Here is a 23,521-nt window from a genome sequence, read left to right as displayed (position 1 = left end):
TCGAGATATTTTAAAGAATTTGCAAGTTGTTTTCTGAATATATAAACAGCGGCATGTATCCAAATTAATTGATAGACATTGTAATTTCCAGTTCTTAAATTTGAAGTCGTGTTCAACTGATTTTGGCTGAAGGTTTCAAGTTATTTTCTAAAGGAATCGTTGTAATAGTGTTTAAAGTAATATCTGTTTATGGTTTGATACTTCGGCAATGCGTTTAACACTATTGATAGCCACACTAGCAAACCTCCACTTTGATCTTTGTGCTAATTTTGATTGTTTATTAAATTAATTAGTCCCACTTTTACAGATATGTTTATTTATATAGTATTTCAGATTATTGCATTCTTCTCAAATTTAAAAATTAAGTTAAATTTGTTTCTCCATTGTTTCAATATCGTAATTACCCTTAAATGGCCATCAAACTTGTTGACTATTGGAAATTTCAATTATTCATAGAGAAAGAAGGATAAATTCTATATATTTTATCCAGGTAATTTCTCAATCTTAGAGAGAGGGATTTCCTGTATACAATTCTTTTGTATATTGTGGTAATCTTTAAACACGCACGTATCGATTCGTCACTTTTAACAAATACGTTAATATTGTTCTTTTATTTGATTTATAACAGCTGCTAGTAAGAGAAGATTAGTCAGTAACAGCCGTGACGAAGAGTCACGGCTGTTACTCACGTTTTCCTCCTGTACGTTTTGTTAAACGTGTTTTCTATTCTTCTATTAGAAAGTTCTTATGGTTTACCATTTCCTGTTTGTAAGTACTGATGGGTTTATTTTAGTGTCACGTGATCAATCTACAGATAGTCATAAATTTTCATTAAGTACTAGGAAGCCAGCGAGATTAAAGTTCAAGGTTGTCTTCTTTAAAGAAGGGCTCAACGAAGAGCAAAGCTCAATACTGATCTTTGTACCATTTACTAAATTTTCGAGATTCTTTGAAACGTTTTGGCTGATGAAAAGTGAAAGTAATGTAAAGAAAAATAAATGTAAAATGATCGAAATAGAAAGTGATTAAATTGTAAGATTTGGGTAACTTAAATCCGCGAATGATTTATGGTTTGGTTTATTTGGTTTTGACAACCTGATCTGCTGAGGGGATGCCTCTCAAGACGACTTTTATGGGAAACTGTTCCTATTTAGGTGTTTCAAACGTGAAGAAACCCCGGAAAACTCCACTTCTACACCCCGTTGGCGAGGCGGGACCCTCGACCAGTGTTTGGTTGTTTTATTCACACGGCCACTGGTGGACGAGAATGGTTTATGAATCTGGTAAATGATAGTGAACTATTCAAAAATAATAAGTGTTTTATCTGTGGTGAATTTTCAGAAATTAATGAAAAAAAGTTATACGAGTATCGTTATTTATTAATATTTATTTGTTCATTTCAAATTTACGAGAAGGTCTATTGACAAGCTGAAAGTTGGAAAAGCTGTGGATGTGTTTGAATGTATGAAGTTGATATGTTAAAATGTGATGGTATGTCTGACGAATTTCTTTTGCATGTGCTGGGAGAAAGGTTGAGTATCGAATGATTAGACAGATACTATGATTGTTGCGCTGTATAAAGGAAAGGTGACAGTGCAGGAAGTAAGAATTGTAAAGGGATAAGTAAGAACATCTGGAATGCTCAGTTCGGGCTCTTTAGGAAATGCCATGATGGAATTGGTGTTTAATTTTGTACCTGGATAGGGAAGAAATTAAAATTTGAGGCAAATCATTTGTTTTTTGCATATCAGTTGTAATCTTTCCATATGGCACATGTAATTTGAAAAGAAAATTTAGGAAAGTATTATGAAATCTAAAGAAATTTCCGTGATTGGGAACGTAATTATCAAGAGACTGATATATAAATTTATGTAAAATCTGGTCATAAGTCATACGATGGGTAAATTGTGTTAATTTTACGCCACTTTATAAACCAAATAATATGATATATTTAATTTTCTAATGCGTGATTTCTTATATAAAAGAACTATTTTACGATGCCGTTTTTGAACATCTGCAACTTAAAAATAGTTAATAATCTAAGTTTTTAAGAAAGGTAGGGTAATGGCCTGCCCCCAAGAAAACTAAAATAACATACTGAAATTTATACAAACATCAAAACTTTATTAGTAAAATATAAGTTTGAAGTGTTCTTTACAGTTTGATTTTATTTACTTTGCTATTTAAAAAAGTTTTATTAATCAATTTCCAATGCTATCCATCGAGCAAGAATCCTCGACATGGTCGGGTATTACCGCTCAATGATTAGGCATTGGCACTCATAATTTTACTCAAAGGTTTACATACGACAATAGCCACATTTATAATTATTTGTTATTTCTACACCTTGTTATTTCTACATCAATTTTTATATTTTTATCTGGTTTTCTTGGATTTCCGTTTTGTGACGCTTCTAATTTGTGATTTTTGGGAGTAGCTGTTTTCAGTTTTTTATTACGTCTTTTCAATTTTCACCATTTATTATTGTTTGATATAAAAGAAACGAGTGAAATATAACCTAAAGGCACTGGTTGTTGAACGTAGCTTACGTGAGCATCATTACCCTTTATCGCCATATTGTATCAATATTTCGATGCTTTTTCGTTGGCCTAACAGTATATTATATATGGAACAAAAAGCAGCAGTGGGAAGATAAATATATGTCGTTTATATACATAATGATTAAAACTAACAATTTAAAATAAAGATGTAGTAATCCTCAGTTGTTCTTCTTCGTCTGACATCATGGGCCTTTGTAGCCCTTAGCCGCAGTCACAATTCCCCTCCATCTCGTTCGGTCCATAGACTGCCTATGCTACCTCGATTCTGAGGTCTTGAAGATCCTCAGTTACCCTATCTATTCATCGTCTTCTGGGACGACCTTTTCTTCACATAATGGAGCTCCCGTGATGCTGTTGCCATCGTAGGCAGCCTTACGACATAGCCTACTTACTGCAATCTTCTGGTTTTAATTGTCTGTGTGATCATGGGCTTGTAGGTTGTCTGTTATCCTCCATATTGGTTCTCCCTTGATTATAATCACATTATCATCATGGTCTTCCACGGGTCTGAAGATTCTCCTTAGTATTTTGTCTCCGTAGTTGTAGTTCTTCCTGCTTTGTCATTGGCCTGTTTCATATCCATACGGATTCGCAGGTTTAATTAGTGTCTCATATAGTGGTAACTTTGTCCCTTTACTAAGGAACCTGCTTTGTAGTATGTTTGTGAGTCCAAAGTAAAATTTTATAAGAGGTCACCTCAAAAAAAAAAAAAAACAAATGCTGAGTGTCATTTCTCAACTTTCTCCTACATAAAATAATATAAATATTGGCTTTTATACAAGTTGCATTAGTAAAATTTAATAATTAACATATAATTACGAAGACAATAATTTTAATAGTCCAAATTTATATATAAAGTTTAAATGCATACAAGTCGACCCTCCTATAACACTGTTGATAATTCCGTTTTATACGAGTTCCACGTTGTACGAGTCACTTAGATTTTACAAATACGTGTGCCGGGTCGCGAACGGTTCACGTATTTGTAAAATCTAAGTGACTCGTACAACGTGGAATTCGTATAAATCGGAATTATCAACAGTGTTATAGGGGGTCGACTGTAATTCATAAAAATTTTACAGGCAAATTTTCTGCTATATTTGTATGGAAATTATTGAAATAACTTCCTACATAAATTAAGTAATGCGCCATCTTGTAATATATTTGTAAACTAGAATAAATTTAATTAAAAAGTGACATACAGTAAACATCACGATGTATACGTTTTCATTTGCACTCAACGCCATCTAGGAACACTCAGAAAAACTATCTGCGAAAATAAACGTACATATTGCTGACCAACATTTCTGTATTATATAAAAATGCATGCATTGTTATTATTAATTAAAACAACGTAAATATTTATAAAATATAATTAACAGTTACGTTACAAACTAGACTGTAAGATACCGTAGTTATTGAATAATAAAAGTAGGCCTGTATCTAGGCCTACCTTACTATATAGGTATAACGATTAGCCATAAATGTAAACGTAATCATTTTACCTTTTTTCAGCACTATACGAAAGCCTCTTTGTATTAGTTACAAATTCCTCGTTAAGAACACGAGTGTTGTAAGGTATTCGCCAGATTACATGGCATTGGCATAGGAGAATGCATAGAATTTGCTGGAGTGACACCGGAAAGTGATCATAGAATCTGAGACAATGCAATAACAAAAGAACTGGTTACACTGCTCTATGTTCTCATATTAGATTATGTCCATACAAGATTTCACACCATGGAAAACATGACAGAAAGTATAGTATTTAAATTCAAAAGTATTATCAAAATGTACCAGGAGTTCCTCCTCATTGTTAAACGGAATGTTAATGTGAAAGATGGGTTGCCATTTTGCTGTGAAGTTTTTCTTGCATATTACAGAGAACACTCCGAGACTGACACATACAGTAGGTGTGTGCAGAAAATTGCACTAAAATTTCAGCAGAGAAAAAGGAAAACATGAGGCTTATTTTAAAAAGCAAGCAAAGACTTCACAAGCAGAAAACAAAACAGTTTTATATTAAGAGAAGTTTGAGTAATGGTGAATGTTGCTGAGTTGACTTTCGGTTTTAAACATTCTCTTTCCGCTTATTCCTGTTGATAAAAACTTTTAAATAAGGCAAATTTGGCTATACTATTTCTGTATAAGAAGTGAAAAACAAGGAAGAATGTTAACCACATACGACATGAAACAAAGATTTGGCAGATTCTGTTCTGACTTGTTCGACTCGGTATTTTGAATACAAATTCCGGCATTTTCTTAACACTGTATTTAATCAATGATGGTGCCATAACCTGAATCATGTTGTTTTAAATTAAAATTTTGTTTTAGAATTTTTGCAAAATCGGGCATTAACTTTCTGCTCGTGGTTGCGAGTATTTGTCCTGCGCTACACTAGTTTGGGCTATGAAACGTGATCAGCGGACGTTTGAAACAGTAGAAAATTACGAAGATTGGTGAAAATGGTATGAAAAATTGTTCAAATGAGTTGGAATGGTTTCATTGATTTTGTGAAGTATCAGGATTAGAATATCAAAAATGAGAAGAATCATAATTATGTAAAATCTTTACTTTTTCTACCAGACAAGGATTAAGTAACTGTATCATGAGACATGGGGCACCAGTGGTTGAGTAGATAAATCCTCTAAACACTGGTTGTGGGTTCCGCCAAAGGCTCTGTGTGAGTTTTGTGGGATTATTTCCTGTATCCAATAACTAAATATGGACAACTTACATGTGACGTAGTGGAGTCCCGGATGTACGTGTTGCGCATGTGCGCTGTGCTCGGCGCCATGTTTGTGACGTTTCCGTTTTTTTTCTAATCTTACCTCATACACGACAGGGTAACCCAGTACCGTAGCGTAGTGGGGGCGGCAGGGGCGGCACTTTTTAGGGGCGCGGCAAAATTTCACAATAAATAATAATAATATCTTGTAAGAATTTGAACCATTTTATTTCATATTTTCGTCCACCTACGACTCGGACCGATTGGAATCGACTCACCGTCTGGGGATATCGTGCGCAACCTGTCGACCTTTTTTTGTTTTCTTTGCTTGTATGATTTATTCATATATATATATATATATATACTTCCAATATCCAATAGAGCTAGGTTACTTCAAGTCACTTGCGTTACTTCTACCCAAGTCTCCCTAGTCGCTAACTATAACTGATTTAGAACCAGCATGCACTGCACGTTATTCTTCGCATTGCAAAATGACATACGCATGCGTCAGGAACTTCTATTCGAACAAACCTCACCTGCCGTCCAGGTCAGCGATTTTAAAAAGGTGGCAACACTAGCACGGAATTTTTCATTACTTATTCTGTGACGAAACTGAATAAGGGGGGGGCGAAATTTTCGTCCGCCCCGGGCGACTGACACCCACGCTACGCCACTGCATACTCGGCAACTATTCTCTAGAATAGCCTTCTGTTTGTCTTACAAGGATGGTTTTTCTATAAAGAAAATCGAGGGTGGAGGGTTTTAGCTAATGTAATACTTTAAAAGCAAAATTTGATGATCGCGTAATCACCTTTTCCTTACGTCAGGAGTCCCGACACCAGTTAATCAATTATTTTATATGCGGATTAACACGCGTTATCCCTAAACTCGTGAATATCTAAACACTAATATTGAAGAAGCCATATTTATATAACAAATCAAAATATTTAATGGTTCAAAAATATGAAATTATACAAAAGAATGAATCTAAACCTAATCTTAACTCTAATTCTTAACCTAAGATTATCTCTACACCTAACGCGTGAGAGAGTTCACATTAATCTATTAGAGTTCATATTACCTTCTTCTTTAAGTCTATTGTATCTTTTTCTATATCTATTTGAGGGTCTTCTTCCTTTCTTGATTATTTCTCTTCTAATATTTTCTTTGGGAAGTCCTTTTAAATCTTCTCTTGTATACTTCGAATGCAGTACTCTTTCATAAGACGAGATCGTATGACAACCATTCTTTGATGGACTGCCTCTATCGTATGGTGGATTTCTTGCGTGGCAACCTTTTTCTAACGGACTGCCTCGAGTGGCGGAAAAACGTCCCTTTTATTTGCTCTCCAGTAACGTGTGCAGAAACTCGATTCATCCTGAGTCGGCCTGGGAAAGGAAATCAACTTCCTTTCAAAATCGGATGTTATTCCGTTTTTGAAAAATTCGTTGAATTAGAAAAATATTATTTTTTTTATTAATTTTCTCTTCTTCTTCTCAACTTTGTGAATATTCAGAATGACCCTCTCTGAATTCTCACATTATCATAAAATGTACATTTTTAGTCAGTACAACGAACAAGTGTAATAATTTGTTTTAATGTGCTAAAATTTTTTTTCTAAGAAAGGTATGTTCTGAAGAAGTCTTTGCTAAAATCTTTGGATCAACCCATTTTATCTTCAGCCACGAACTATGACCCTCTGAAGACGAATTCGAGTCATCTTCGTACGGATCAACTCCACTATACAATACAATTTTACTTCTGTACCAGTGGTCGTCTTGAGTAGTAAGTTATGTTAAATAACCTAGTAAAACAATCCAACAACGAGTTGCGTAACTTTCCCGGCTTTTATGAAATCTTAGATTAAAAAATAAATTTTATATTATTAAGCATAAACAAATTTGTGTGTGACACATTATTTATGAAATTTTGTTATAAAAACTTTTTATATTTTTAGTTATAAAATGTCAAAAGGCTTAATTTGGAGGGTAGAAATGAATTTTATAAAAAAAAATTGTAAATGTTAGTAGTAACAAGTAAAATCTTCATTAAGTTCGACCCAACTCGATATATGTTTCACGATCCCCTCGACCTTTAACTACCAAACTTTGATAGCATCGATCCCTCTAACATAAAATTCTCCCTGAAGATCTTCAGAAATTTCAGCAAAAGTCATGGAAATTATTAAGCTTTAAATTGGGGAACGAAACGTGACTACTCCACACAAATACATACAGATAAAACCTCGAATTTTGGTCTTTTTTTGCGCTTGTCGACGTTTCAAGGTCTCGAGTCCAAACATGTAAAAATGTTTCAATATTCCTTTGATGTGTATAAAACATCCAGAAAAGTAAAATGCATGTTTTTTCATTTTCTAAATATGGCAAACGTTCAGACGCAAGCCAAACTATTTACACTACCACGAACACAACAGGCACACAGACGAAGCGATGACTATTTGGTCACGTGAGATGACGTTCATGCAAGTTCTCTTTATGTAAGTTCTCCTAGGCAGATTCCCTACTGTAAATGCAGCGGCGTTATCTAATCGAATCGATCCACTCTAATCTACGCGATACGAGTGAAAGAGTAGTACAAACATTTCGTAATGGATTATATAAATGTAGATAATACTGAATTGTCCACTATTATTTGTAGAAATTTATAGTTAAAATTCGCCTATTTTTAAGTGTTTACCTCTACATTTTTTTGAGAGATTTTTATGCTAATAAAATACTACTCTTTTTAAAATATGCAGAAATATTCATCAATAAAATCAGACGTGAAGAAACTTTGTTCACGCTCATTTACGAACACAATAATCAGTCAATTTGGTCGATATGTGAGTAACGTTTTGTTTTTACTGGATGTTTTCACACATCATATCATTAGCATGGATAATAATTCGTTTCGTTTATTACCATAAATCTTACTTTGAAATTGCTATATTTCAATGCTTAATATAAGATAATTTCGAAATTTCTGATATCTTTTATTGCTACTTAATTAGGTAATGCATTAATGTATTACTATTAATTCAGCAAATAACTGCAATTGCATTATACTATGTTATATAATATTTATAATAATAAGACTAGATACATTCTGGTTCCGCTGGCAATTTTTGATTTAATATCAAAAGTCTAATAATTTTACATTCAGTATGTCATTCAAAATATATAGCAAAATAGAGTAATAAATTAACAGGATCGGAGCAAAGAATAGCTTACTTAAAACTAGGCACTCTTGATTATATTTTAGTAAAGTTTTTCCGAACGATACAAAATAGTATCACGGCATCACGGCGTGATTTTAATCAAGTCTTAGATTTGAGCTTTCACATTTTATGAAATGAAACATTCAATGGGAATGCGAAATTTAATTTTTATTTTTAATGTTAAAACATTACAAATTATATATTAAAGTTGCTTTCTATTCATGGCTGATTTACTATTAATATCTCATAAACTTCTAATGTCACTTGCATTATATAACGCATAAGTGCTTATTCTATCAACGAGCAACCATTACCATAATTCACATTAATATTTACAAACAACGAACGATAAACAGGCATTAAGAAAATTTACATAAATATAATTCATGGAAATGAAATGTAAATTTCTAGCACATTTCCATTTCTTTGCTTTATGAATTTATGACTCAATATCAAAGTTCACTCCAGCCTGAGACTTTAGTGAAGACGCTATGAATTCTGTTCACTAAACTGCCCAAAAACATTACATATAATTATACAAGTTTCCTCTCTTTCATCATCAATAATTACTAGCATCATAATATTATATTTAGTTCAGAAAATGAGCTCGAATTCACGATACGTTTGCTTAAACTGTTTTTTAAAACCAATACTAGATTTTGCATTAATCTTCGCTTTGCAACCCGAAATTCCATGCAATTATCAAAGAAGGAAACCAGTTTCCAGCATTAAAAAATTATTGAAAACATGGTATTTTAGAATTATCGAGATTCTAGCATGGATTCAATTTTTCATGATAATGTGGCAAATGATACCGATTCTAAAGCAATCCGCTCTTTGCATTGGAATGTATTCAGCAGTGAAAGGTTCACTGACGATGGTTAAGTTTGTTAGATTACTTTTAGCGTTTGTTGGTGCAGCAACAATTAGATTTATCAAACAGAACAAAATTTCTTTCCAGATTTCAATGAGAAATGAGATCTTTCAAAGCATAATGATACATAAGGCAATAAACATGATTTGTTTACTAGTATCATTCATTGTCATTATCGTCATGTCTTGCGAAACAATGCATAATAGTGTTGTTTTATATCCATTATGGCACCACGCTAGAAATTTTGAGTACGAGGCGTTATTCTGTAGCATCAATTTTGCATTATGGATCAATTACCTAACTGGAGGTATTGCTTATGCTCTATTATTATATGGCGTAGTCGTAATAGTGGCCATATTGGAATTTCAGCATTTGTCAGAAGCGTTTGCATCAATAAAAAGAAGAAAATTGAATCTGGAATTGGAACTGAAAAATTTCATGAATCATCACGAAAATTTGTGGAATTTCATATCACAGTTCAACAATAAAATGAATTTTGTGTTTGTCATTATATATGGAAGTCTTGTATCAGGAACCAGTTTCTGCTATTACATGTACCTGTATATAGAAATGAATGAAGTCCTGAAAAATATAATTTTAGGATTTATTGTTCTGTTAACATTCCTTTGTCTTAGTTTTTGTTTACTTTTCGGCTGTTTGGCATTTTCGGTGAGTATAAATAAAAACATAATTAAAAAAGTATTTGAATTGTAAACGTTGCATTTGTTGTTTTTCAGATGGAGAACACTTTTCAAGATATTCGGCAATTTTCGGCATGCAATTTGCCACTAGAGACGAAACTGAAAGTAAGGATTTTCGCAATTGATATAATTCTGCATTAATTAAAATCTACTAACTGAAGAAAGAAATGTTTAATATTTCTATATTATAGCTGTTAAATTTCATGAAGCGATTTGGAAAAGTTGCATTGAGACTTTCAATAGGTGGTCTTTTCTTCGTTAATAAGAGGTTCCCTTTTAGAGTATGTTTTTTGTTTCACATATTTTTGTAGATCTAGGATACTTCTCTATTAAACAAAATGTCATGAACAATGTTAATATCTTTGCAGATGGCGAAATCTTTGCACTCTGTATACTCTGGGTTGCTGAAGCTGAGGGATGTTTCGCATCAGTCAGAAAAATGTAATGTATCAATTGGAAACTACACTGAAATATAATTTCCTAACTCGCAGTTTTTAATTTAAATAGCACTTGGACTGCGTTAGATAATCTCTTATTAATGAAGCGTTCTGTTTTTACTGGATGTTTTCACACATAGACGTTTTCACATCATATCATTAAGTGTGTTTTTTCGATATGTTTTTAATAGTACACTGAAAAAGTTAAATGAAATAAGTGTATTTGTGAAATTGGTATATCTTCAAAATTTTTACAATACTGTACTTGTTAAAGTGAAGATTCGACTGATTGGCCACTTTACGCAGACCACATGCTGAGAAATTAACTTGTGCAGAATGAGACAAATTGAAGGAAATTACTGTATGTAATTGCGATCGTATGTAGTATCTTTGAATAACTGCTTTAATTTGCACGAATTTAACAATAGAATCGGAAAAGGTAAAGGTTTAAGCGAGTTTTAAACTTGGCGTGATTACCCTCACAGTGATTTTTGTGTCGCAGATATCGCCGAACTTGTGGACTTTACACGAATGACAGTATGTAGTATGCGCTCAAAGTGACACCATACAGAAACAAAATCGACCCGGAGCCAACACATAGTTATTCATTAAATCATAGAATATTATCTCATCGGGTTGCAGAATAGTATCGCTGAACAGACATCGTTATGTATGATGTATAACAACTAATGACACATACGATTTATACCCATGTCAGCGAAAACAAGATATTCTGGCATTAGTGGGATTCTAATCATTGACTGTGGACAATTGACAACCGGAAGAAAGTTTGAAGGCCCATTAAATCGCGCTATCTGTTGCATCATGCAGATGAAATAGTCAGGATATGACTTAGATATCGCGAAATGATATCGTCATTATATAATGATGCAATGATACAGGTAGGTTACGGCTCTCTCATGGTGTAAGTGTTTAGTATTCACATTTGATATTTAACCATTGATATTACTAAAATACTCTCTAATAAGTACACCAAATGTTGTCTACCTGTATTTCTGGATTGCACTTCTTTAGCACGAACAGCTCTTTAACCAGAAATTTTTGAGAAATTTAAACCGCTTTCTGCATAGAGCAAAATATTTCACGCATGGAATTAGCTGCATCTACAAAAGTATAAAATGCTCCCATAGTAGTAGTATTTTAATTAACCTTAGATAAGCACATTATTATTAAATTACGCAAAAAGTTTCTATTTTTATGACGCTCGCATTGACAAGTAGAAAATGGGTGGACTCCAAAAATAACTGTTGTATTCAAACAAGGCTTCAAGCTCAATTTTAAGCAGTTAATTGGCACCGGTTTATTATTTATAATTATTCAGTAATAAATGCTTACTGTAAATTATTAAAAAAGTAACGTTTAATGTAAGAGCTAAGTAGATAATGGTAAGGTTTAAACACTCCTAACATATGTACTACCTTGTGTAACAGTATGAAAAAGCATAAAGAAAAAACTTCGTGTTTAACACAAATACTTTTCATTGTATAATTCTGAATGCAGATATTCATGTATTATATCAATAGTAATTTAGAATATACGTAAGAATAGTATCGCTAATGCATTGCAGTATTTACATTTCATTTTACTGTTTTTATATGTAGAATAAAAAATTAATCAACTTACTTTAAATTTCAAGAAAGTTTATTCTTTTGTATTTTCTACACTAACAATTAAGATGCTGGAATGTAATAAACATAATTACACTACGCAAAAAAATTAACATTTGCAATATTAATGAGGTATCTTCTAAATATTTTATTTTAAAGTTAACATATTAGCATACATTCAAACCTTCATACATTCCTTGAAGTTTATGTCAAAATTTAACATTAACTCAATTAATTTATAGAATTATATTGTCAGGCTGGATAGAAGTAAGCCGTCAAGTACGCGAACGAACGAATGGCTTAACAAAACGAACCTTATTTTACTGGAATTAGAACAACTTCTGTCTATCCCAATACACACTTTATTAAAAATAACTAAAGATATACGCTTCATTTTCCATGTATTCCCGAGATATCAATTTTTATCCATATTTTTTGTTACACTGAAAATTATTCTTGTTTTCTCCTCCAGTCAAAAAAGTTACAAAATTGGCGAACTCATCGTTATGTATATCATTTTAGTTTTGTTTAGGTATGATTATTAAGCCTAAATGTAAACAATCATTTTGTCATCTTTAGCACTATACGAAGCCCCTTATATTAGTTACCAATTCCGGGTCTAGAACACAAGTGTTGTGATGTGTTAGCCAGTTTTAAGTGGCATTGGCGTAGCAAGACTGCATAGAATACGTCAATAGTTTGCTGAAGGAGCAACACCGAAAACTGATATTGAAAATCATAGCAATCGAGGCAATATAATTCAAGAATTAATCAGATTGCTGCGTGTTTTCGTGTCAGGTAATGTCCATACAAGTTTTCACACTAAGACAATATGGCAGAAAGCACGGTATTTGGATTCCAGAAATCAAAATGTACTGACAATTCATCCTCGTCGTTGATCCGTTTTCATATCTTATGATGAAACAGTGTTATCGTGAAAAGTAAAGTGTCATATTACTGTGAATCTTATCTCTCATACTACCGAGAATATTCCAAGTCTGACACATACTCAAGGTGGGCAGAACATTTAAGTTCAGAAATAAAAAAAAAGTAAATTTTAGAAAGCAAACAAACGTCCCACAACAGGGTCGGCGCCCCAAAAATTGTTGCTTGAAACGAGCCACGTTTATGTCTGCATTTTTTCCGAGTTGCTGGTAAGGTAAGGACAAAGAAAAAGCAATAACACTTTTTTATAGATACGTGGCAATAGAAACGAAATAAAATATTACGATAAGATTTATTATAAGTGGTTAATTGTTATAGAAAAAAAACAAAACGAAAATTATTTTCATATAAATAGAAATAATGTAATAAATAAACTTTTAAAGACTATATTAAAAACGAAACATTATGTTAATCGACTTATGACAATCTCTTTTTAATCAATTTTAAGCTTCAATAGGATCGTTTTCTAGTGGCAACGGACACAAAAAGGGTTGAAAAAAATTCTCAATGATATACAAACATTTCAATAATTTTAGATTAAAGTATTTTTGTCAATGTAATTTAAAACGTCTGTGCATTTCGATGAGACTGTATTTGATCTTTCTAATAATTTTGATGCTATGTTAATCCTAGATAACACTTCGGTCTAAATAATAACACTACACACAAATTTTAATTCAGAAATTTTACAATGAAGTTTGACAATGGCGTTTGGACCATCAGTGGAATCAAGCTTGACGTTCCAAACGCCATTGTCAAACTTCTAGGCTTACAGGATGGCGGCACTTAACGTTCGACGTTCACGTTTTAGAAATGAAAACTTCGGCCGCAATTTCTTGACATATACGTTAGGCTCAAAGACCGAAATCGCTCATTAAGCGAAAAAAACAACCCCAACGCGTTGTGGTCGTTTTGAAACGACCACAAAGCGAAATTCGTGTCGTGGCTTTCATGATATTTGACCACTACGCGTTGCGGTGATTAAGAAACTCCATAACGCATTCTGTACATTAGCTGATGCAACCACGATACAGGATCATACGACGCACAGTGGTATGTAACTTTAAAATATGGATTATAGGCTCGAAATATTTTTATTTACAATTTTTAATGCCAAACAACATTAGTTCTACCAAGTTTTTCTAGAAATTACTTTTCATACTTAAAAAAATTTCAAAGAAATAAAACATCTGGAGAAAAATATACATTTGTTTCTTTTGTTTTGCTAAAAAGTGCTATAGGTCTAATTACATATACAGTACTTGTAGGTGCCTGATATACTATACACGATAAAATAAAAATCAGCTGCTAAAGTTAAAAACAACTGTGCACGGATTTATTATGGTTAAAAGCCACCACACGTTCTGGATGTTAACTAATAACGAGCGATGATAAGAAAATAAAACCTTCTTTTTCATTATGATTTATTTATCTTCAATCGTCTTAGATACGCAGGTAACAAAATTATTCACCGTATACAGAAATTTAACTTGATTACTTTACAACTTTTAATTATTCATGCATTTTTATGTTCTTTGAGCGACATTTGCATTTTTATCAATACAGTATCTTTTACAGCGACACATTATAAACCCTTGCATACTTCCAGATGTTAACATGTGATGCTGAGCGAAGTGTTAATAAAGTTGAGGGTGCGTTCTGAATGTTAATAAAGTTACTGTAGAAATTGTAAATTCATTACGAGCATAAAGCCGATCGAGAAGACTTTCCTTGTTTCCTAAGTAATATAGACCTGATGGATTAATGCTGGTAACAACAGCTAAAACATTTCTGGGAGCTGTACGTCCCCTATCAACATTAGTCACCCTAACCAAAACAATCGAACCAATTTCAACTGCAGAAAATTACCCTAAATTGAGAAAATTCTCTGAGCTCGAGCTCAAGCTCGAATAAACAAAAATAAGACGAACGATTCTGTGATGCAGATATCCCTGTACTATTATTGTGAAATAATAATCAGAACAATTCTTATTGTTTTTGAAAATTTTAATAACTAAAATGTCTTAGGATTTTTAGGCTTTATCAGAGCAAAACTTTCTCCAGCGAATCTTGTGGAGTGATAAGTAATAGCATCAGAACACAGGGTAGTTTACCCTAGATTCACCCTAAATATGAGACTACCCGAAACTTTACTCTGAGAGGTTGAAATTACTCTAGAAAAGGGTAATTACTGTAGAAACGCCAGCACTGGTCAAGAATGAACACAATACAAACTCCGCAAGTGTTTGCAATGCACCCGTTGACAAGTTACAACCTATCCTTCGTATCTTGATTGTATCAGCTAACGTTCAGAATACGTTATGGCTTTTCTTAATCACCACAATGAATAGTGGTCAAATATCATGAAAGCCACGACGCGAATTTCGCTATGTGGTCGTTTTGAGTTAGCCACAACGCGTTGTGGTCGTTTTTTTCGCTCAATGAGCGATTTCGGTCTTTGAGTGTAACATATACAAACACTTCTTGTATCAGAGGGAAAAATGATCAATTAATAAATCAACGAATTCCCAGAAGTTGCCGCTGCATCACTGACATCAAGGTTTAAAGAATGGCACGAGCGAGAACAAAAAGAGGTGTAGGATTTTAATTAAAAATTTGTCTACGGAGACCAGAGTGGAGACCTGTCATATTTGCTCCATTATTTCTATTCACGCATATTTTCAATTTCAATTCAATTTTTATACTAACGATTTCTGGTATTGCAACAGTAATTTAGAGAAACCAGCTGCAATAGTTAATTTCACAGGCAGAAACTTGATAAAATGTTTTTGGGTACATATTCAGAATATTTCTCCTTAGACACAACTTGAATAACCGAATACATTTGCTCGATTCTGTTGATATCTGGAGTACAGTCTGAAATTATACTAAAATATTTACAATCATTAGTACAGTAGAGCGTCGTTTATCCGAATCAATTGGGGACTGGGATTGTTCGGATAACTTATTTTCGGATAACCGATTACGTACGAAAAAATACATTAAGTCCTCAGAAAAACACCACACAAAAGTGCCAGTGCTGGCAGCTAAAACACACGTCAACAAAAAAAATATTGGAGTAGCCCAAGATATAGCCAAAGATTGCAGCGCCACAGCACTAGCGAAAATTTAAATTTGCCGACTGGAATTCTTTCGGATAAACGACACTTTACTGTATTAGCAACAATGGTCTTTCGAACCTTTTCTCCTATTAGACAAATAAGAATATTTTTTGTATCTTTAATTAAAATATTAGACAAAGCATGCTACATTTATATAGCAAAAATACATTTTAAAAAATGTAACAAGATTATTTTACAGCAATACCGTATTAAATTATACTGAACTACATACGTAAGGATGGGCACTCTTATACTGTTTTCTATAACTTGACTAAAACCAGCATTCCTGACGTAATTTCCGGTACGTCGAGTAAGTTGACAGTTGTGAAACATTAGACTCCAGAAAGGTTCGACTAATTTTTGAATGAAGTAAATTCGTGGCTTCGGATCTAAAACGTGTTCCATATAATAATATTTTCCTCCCTAAAATAAAAATAATTGCACAACTCGATTATTTTATCAAGATTTTAAATTATAAACTCAAGTACTTACTTTAGTTAGGACCCTTTTGATCTCACTCAAAGATTTTTCTACGTCTTGCACCGAGCAAAGTACGCATGACCCTACGACTACATCGAAACTTTCGTCTTTTATTTCTTTCATGTCTTCCACTCCAGAGTGGTAGAAATCTTCTAAATGGATATTCGGATATTTCGTTATGTTATTCTCAAGAAATTTTCGGCAAAATTCGTTCGGTTCCACACAAATTAATGAAGTCTTCTCGGGAAAATATTCGAAGTTTCTTCCACCACCCGGTCCTATTTCCAAAATCCTCAGTCGACCTTCACGCGAACGTTCAGGGTCATTAGATACTTCTGATTTTAAATTTCGAAAACAACATTTTCTGATCTTACTGAAAGATAATTCTACAACAAATTTGATTAAAATTTCGTAAATAATTACAAACCACAATTTACTGAATCGTTCTGACGTTTTCAACAGAATGTAGAGTAAAATAAACGTTAAAAAATACCAAATATAATCGGCATCATTGTTAAAAGTTTTTAATTTCTTACTTATTGTTTGTTCCTCTATCGGCACGAAATAAGCATTTAAACAAAACTTTATCGTGGTATTATCACAAGTTCGAAGTTACAATATTCGACTTTAATCCAAGATAATATAATTTATATAATAATAGAGTTCATATATGTGTCAACTGTTTGATAAGTTTTAAAAACTAATAAACTGAACAGAAAAGATGATCATGCTATCATATATATATGTTACTGTGAATGACCGATATCTGGCGAATGTCAACATTCTCCGGTGAATGTCAGCATTCACACAGTCGTTTCGTGTATGTACGAAATATTTGCTAAATATCCTTATTTCTCACTTACACTGGCAAATGTCGACATTCAGCATGCACTGATGGTGAATGTTGAATAAAAATATTTTTATTACGTTAAGTCAAAAATGTAACTTTTTAATATGTCAAAATAGGAGAAAGCTTAGGTAATAGCACATGTAAATAAACTATTGAACCTAAAACGTACAGTACATTCTTAATCAGAAAAGAAATTAATTCAATAATAAACTTACACGTAAATTATGTGATTAACGTTATACAATCTTATTTACTGCAACAACTTAAATTGCTATGGCACTTTGAATTGCACAAGCGTCCCCTGCTTTTACAACTGCATTTATTCGTGGAACACTTCTTTTTGCAATGACAGCGTGTATAGCCTTGACCTCCACTTTTCAAATTAGCTGCAGCTGCTTCTCTCAACGATATTTTTTTAGAAGAAATCTCATCTATGGAAAGTAACTTTTCTTTACAAATTACGAACTGATATGTTAACGGTGTCTTTTATTCGGATATCGCCGACGTCTTACCGACAACCCCTCTCATCCTCCGCCATTCGACCAGACAAACCGATCCCCATCTCACGGGATCAAAAGAACAAAAACACTATTCAGTGACAAAGTGAGCAGTTTCTATCAAACCGTTGCCGGGAAAAGAGGTGCGATTTTGTCCTACCTCCGGCTACCCATAAAGGATTTGGTGACAGACTGTCGCCTCTCTGTTGACATTGGTTTCGACCTTCACCAAAGCTTATCTGTGCTTGTCTACATACACCAGCGATTGTTCGAATGTATAATAATATAACCAAATATTCAGTCTTTCACCGACGTATTTTGTATGTGTCGACATTCACCAGAGAATATCGACATTCTCTAATTTCGGTCTTTCACAGTAACATATCTATTTTTTCCATATTCATAGCGATGGTTGGAGAATGTACAGTACTTTCAAAAATTAATGTTTAAACGTGAGAGATGCATATGTATTACCTTCAGCCTGGAAATACAACATTGAAAAGAGATGAAAACATAAAAACCACTAAATTACGTGTTCCCCTACTGCAAAAGCCTGGGCTTCACCCAGGCTTTTGCAGTAGGGGAACACGTAGGGGAACACGTAAGTGAAAAAGCTACTGCAAAAGCCTGGGCTTCACCCAGGCTTTTGCAGTAGCTTTTTCACTTTCGTGTCTAATTTTTAAAAAAAATTTCCATGTTAGATTTTGATGATTTCGGTGTCAAAATGCTCAGTGATATCCTGGCATGTGTATAAGTTACTTTTTGGAATATATAGTTGACTCGGAGAAAAGATCTATTCAAAAAACGAAAGTGTCGACTTTTGTCTTTTTGACGCTTAATAATAAAAAAGTATTTTGACATTTTTGGGTGTTATTTTTTTTAATATAAAGTCACGCAGTTGCTTGATATTTTTTGTAGTTTGGTGAATTTCAGTTTAACTACGGAAACGTTATTTGAGTTCAAAGAAAAATAAACTAGATATACGTCTTCCATTCCCATTATAGGTGCTACCGTTACCTAGCTCTTTTATTGCATTTGCTATAACTGCATACCCCGGCCAGTATCGATTTAAACGACTTCTCATTTCCTTTCGTCAACATGTCAGCAGTTAGACTAATTTGTTTCAACTAATTTGTTACTTTTTGCTTAATCTGGCAACAGACTGGCATCAATGACTACGATTAGTAAAATGGATAACACTGAAGAATATAAATAAAGAAATAAAGTGAATTGACAAAGTGGCTTGCGTACGTTGATGGGGCATGTTTGCCATTGACCTTTTCGGTGTTTATTAGTAATAAAAGTGCCGGCACTGATTGCCAACAACGCAATCATAGCAGCACATTTTTGACGAGTATCCATTTTGTCTATTTGTCAAAGTTTTTTCGGTTGCTTCCGGCACAACTTCCGATTGTATATATCGACTGTTGGCGACTTAACACATGCCCAGTTTTCCGTATCCCTATCGTAAAAGTTTGATCCATCCGAAGTTTTTTACGGAATAGAGTACGGCCACATGGATACAATGCGGACTTTATAATTTAATAGAACTACGTTACGGACTTAAAACTCGACCTTACACTCAACTCCTTCCTCTCATCCCATCTGAAATTTCCAACTTTTATGTACGGTTAATAAATAATTCTCGGTGAAATAAGATGTTTTTGCACAGGTTATGCAGCATCTAGCTGGATATTAATTAAGTATTTTATATTATAATAAAGTATTTATATTTTTGCAGCAGATTGTATAAATTATGTGGGAAGTATACTTTCGCAAACATTGCGTTTATAGAAAAATTATTAAACTGCAATTTGAAAAAAATTGTAGACTTATAAATCTCGACTGTTGTTTGTCAGTATGTCTGTCTGACTGTCCTTCCTCAATCTCGAAACAGGAGTTAGATAAATGTGAAATCAAGTTATAGAAAGAGTACGGATGAGAGGACCAAACTAACTATATAACTATATAGGAACTTCAGGTTTAAAATGGATATCACGTTACTTCGATTCAAAATTTACCCCTCGAACGAAGTTAGATAGATGGCCGGCACGACTTTATTGCTAACAGAAAAAGTATGATGTACAGGGGCAAACCACCATTAAAGAATTGAGAACATTGTAACAATGTCATAATAAATAATCGCTCATTATAATTAGTTTGGCTTATTTGGTTACTTCAACGTGAAACGTGAGCGATCTGCCGGGGAAATGCATCGCAGATAAACTTTCACGAGAAACTGGATCCTATTTAGTTAAAAAAACCAGAAAATCATTTGACCAGCCGTTTGTCATACCCGAACATAAAACTAATTAACTACCAGAGTTCGGCGGTTTTATGCATTTGGCACCGAAGAGGGCTTATTAGAATTAAGAAAATACCGTTCAGAAATGAAAAAGCCCGAGTGGTTAGATGTGGAAAATTAAATTTCCACAGAGTAATACCTTGGATTTCATTCAGGCAATTGCTATATGCTACCTACTATCTCAGTAATTATGTAGCGCTTGAATTTCGCGCTATATCATTGTCGCAGTAATTAAAACGGTAGATGTCTCCACAACAGCATCGGTCATGAGGTCATTTACCATATGTTATCCTGCGACAGATATGCTTGTGGATATTGCAACTGTCGCTTCATGGTCTAAATTGCTGAAGCATGCGTTTTATCTGGATCCAAAAATACTCGATTGTGGAATGTGAAAACTGGCAGGCCAGGGAAAAATGGCAACGATACAATCACAAATAACTCTAGAACGAACGTCATCAATAAAAATAGCTGGAAACAACATCTGGAAACAAAATGGGTTTCTTGCACATATTGTTTCCAGATCTCTTTTCGGATTTTAAGAATATAACTCTGTTTACGATATTAAGGAACGACAGGCGGACGAGCTGACAGACAGACAGACAACAGTGGAAATAAGTCTACAGTATAAGTCTACAATTTTTTCAAATTGCAGCCATATATGCTTTCTATATGGTGACGTGTCCTCAGCGTTGCTCGGGTTATGAGTGACTGTGGAATTGAGAAACAACGTTCCCAGTAACTAAAACGTGCATATACTGTATCGACTCGAGAATTTATAATAATGAAATTTGTAAAATCAAAATAACGGCTCGGTTTTGAGGGACCAAAAAAAAAACAATCATTCTTGTCCCGTTGCATAACTTTGGTTATTCAAATTACGCGAAAGCACTACGGGTACCCGACCTAAAGCTCAAGGTTATAAATGGTACTCCAACTGGTTTCAAAGAGTTTAAAAACACCATCAGGTACATTCGGCACAACATATAAGATGCTAATATTGCTCTCTCCACAACAACAAAAACTAATTCTACAAGTAAAGAACAAAATAACCGAAATTAAATTTAAAGCAAAAACCAATAAGTGCCTTAGCCAAACTGCAGAGACTAAAATAGTTAAACCTAACGAAATATAAACATGTGTAAAACAAAAACTACCTAATGAGAATTGAGGAACCAATTGTCAATCGATTTTAGAACACAAATAATAACTAATGAACACAAAAAGCAGGATGAAATAAAAGATAAAATAGCAGTGCTGACTATTCAAAGATCTTCTGCTAAAACTATCCAACACGTGCAAAAACTAGAAGAGGAATTTTCCCGCTCTGGAAACTGAGATAAGATGAAATTTGGACAAACGAAGTATCCCAAAAATTTTTTCATAAACGAATGGGTTGAAGAATTGTAAAGTGTTCTGGGTGGCAAAAGACAGGACTTGATATATCAGGCTTATCGCTCTCCAGCAGGTATATGATCGTGGCATGGTAGAAACTATGATGAGCCCCGAAAAAACTCTGCAATAGCTAAAATTAAATTGAATAAAAGACAGAGATCAGGAAACTTCATGTGCAAATTGTAAATTCATTTTACAGTAATTACACGAATTAAAAACTAAACTCAAAACTAAAAATTTCATTTTATTGACATCAACATTCATAGAAATTTTAACCAATTCAGCAACATTTAAATGATTAATCTAGGTTACAAATAAACGTTATTAAATATTTTACAAATTGTATTATATTCATTATGTTGCAAATCTCGTTACGTTGTATTTTTTAAGTTACAACTTGATTTTATTTTAGTGAAGTAAAAGTAAAATACAATTGCAATTTTCATGAATGTCTGATTACGAGAAAATTCTTAATCTTTATGGTTTATGTCTTTTCTAGTTTAATTATTTTAAACTATTTCCATAGTGAGTGCATTTTGAGTGCCATTTTTCTATTTTCATTATGAGAAAGGCCGGGTTCACAACGGAGGAAATTGGTTGTAGAAAAATGGAGAACCAATATGTCCGGTTTAACTCCTTTACTATTTATGTAGGATTCAGTTTCAGTTAAATTTCTTACAAATAAAATAAAATTTGTCGATGTAAACAATGCAAAAAATCAATTTTTCTGCAAATATGAAGCAATAATTCTTAGTTTTACCGATGTCGCTGTTTTTAAAGTTTCTTCATTTGACGATTTTAGAGCCTTAACATTAAGATAAATAATGTAATTTTTATTACATAAAAGACAGAAATTTTACACTTCAAAAATTCTTTTTACTCTATTTATTCCACGTAGAGGCTATTTAAGAAAGAGGAATTACATTTTTGGGAACCTCAAGTCGAGTCTTCACAAACACACATTGTAGAGCACTATAGTATTAATAATAACTAGACGTGAAGAAACTTTCTATTAAAATATTAAAAAAATATATTTCGGCAACAGAAAATTACTTTATGCAATTCTTTCAGATGTAATAATGCACCATTGATCTATACAACGTGTTATCGGTTACTACATTTCAGTAAAATTTCCAACTGACATTTCATTACATTGTTTTGAATGGTGAGAAACATCTCTCAGCTTCAGCAGTCCGGAGTGTACAGTGTGCAATGACTTCGCCATCTGAAAAAACATTAAAATTATTCGTAAAACATTGCTGATTGTCATAAACTTTGTAAATCTACAGATGAAACAAAGGAAATACTCTTAATGGAAATCTCTTATTAACATAAATAATCCACCAATTGTTACTCTCAATGCCACTTTCCCAAATCGTTTCATGAAATTTAACATCTGAAATATAGAAATAGCGTACATTTGATTTTAACTTGTATTTCTTTAATAGTATAATATATAAATTTCCTTAAGACTTACTTTCATTTTTGATTCTAGATGCAAATTGCATGCCGAAAATTGCCGAATATCTTGAAAAGTGTTCTCCATCTGAAAAACAACAAATGCAATGTTTAGAATTGAAATTTTTTTTTAAATTATGTTATTATTTATACTCACCGAAAATGCCAAACAGCTGATAAGTAAACAACAACCAAGACAAAGGAATGTTAACAGAACAATAAATCCTAAAATTATATTTTTCAGGACTTTATTCATTTCTATATACAGGTACATGTAATAGCAGAAACTGGTTCCTGATACAAGACTTCCGTATATAATGACA

At 33.1% G+C, this 23,521-nt stretch overlaps 1 protein-coding gene across 1 annotated transcript; it reads right to left on the bottom strand.

The window, feature by feature from the left end:
• Window positions 1-16,317: 16,317 nt before the first annotated feature.
• LOC111640969 (methyltransferase-like protein 7A) lies at window positions 16,318-23,423 on the bottom strand (the record flags this gene model as incomplete). The annotated part of the gene is made up of 7 exons (XM_023387068.1): window positions 16,318-16,636; window positions 16,706-17,244; window positions 18,201-18,289; window positions 22,883-22,965; window positions 23,048-23,136; window positions 23,218-23,286; window positions 23,356-23,423. Coding segments are annotated over 7 exons (1,210 nt in total), but the record flags the coding sequence as incomplete, so codon positions are not given.
• Between the last annotated feature and the right edge of the window lie 98 nt (window positions 23,424-23,521).

Source organism: Centruroides sculpturatus, unplaced genomic scaffold, assembly GCF_000671375.1.
Source record: "Centruroides sculpturatus isolate CEXI.00-Female unplaced genomic scaffold, Cexi_2.0 scaffold1528, whole genome shotgun sequence".
Lineage (NCBI taxonomy): Eukaryota > Metazoa > Arthropoda > Arachnida > Scorpiones > Buthidae > Centruroides > Centruroides sculpturatus.
The sequence above is the reverse complement of the archived record's forward strand: the minus strand, read 5'-3'. Positions and strand labels throughout refer to the sequence as shown.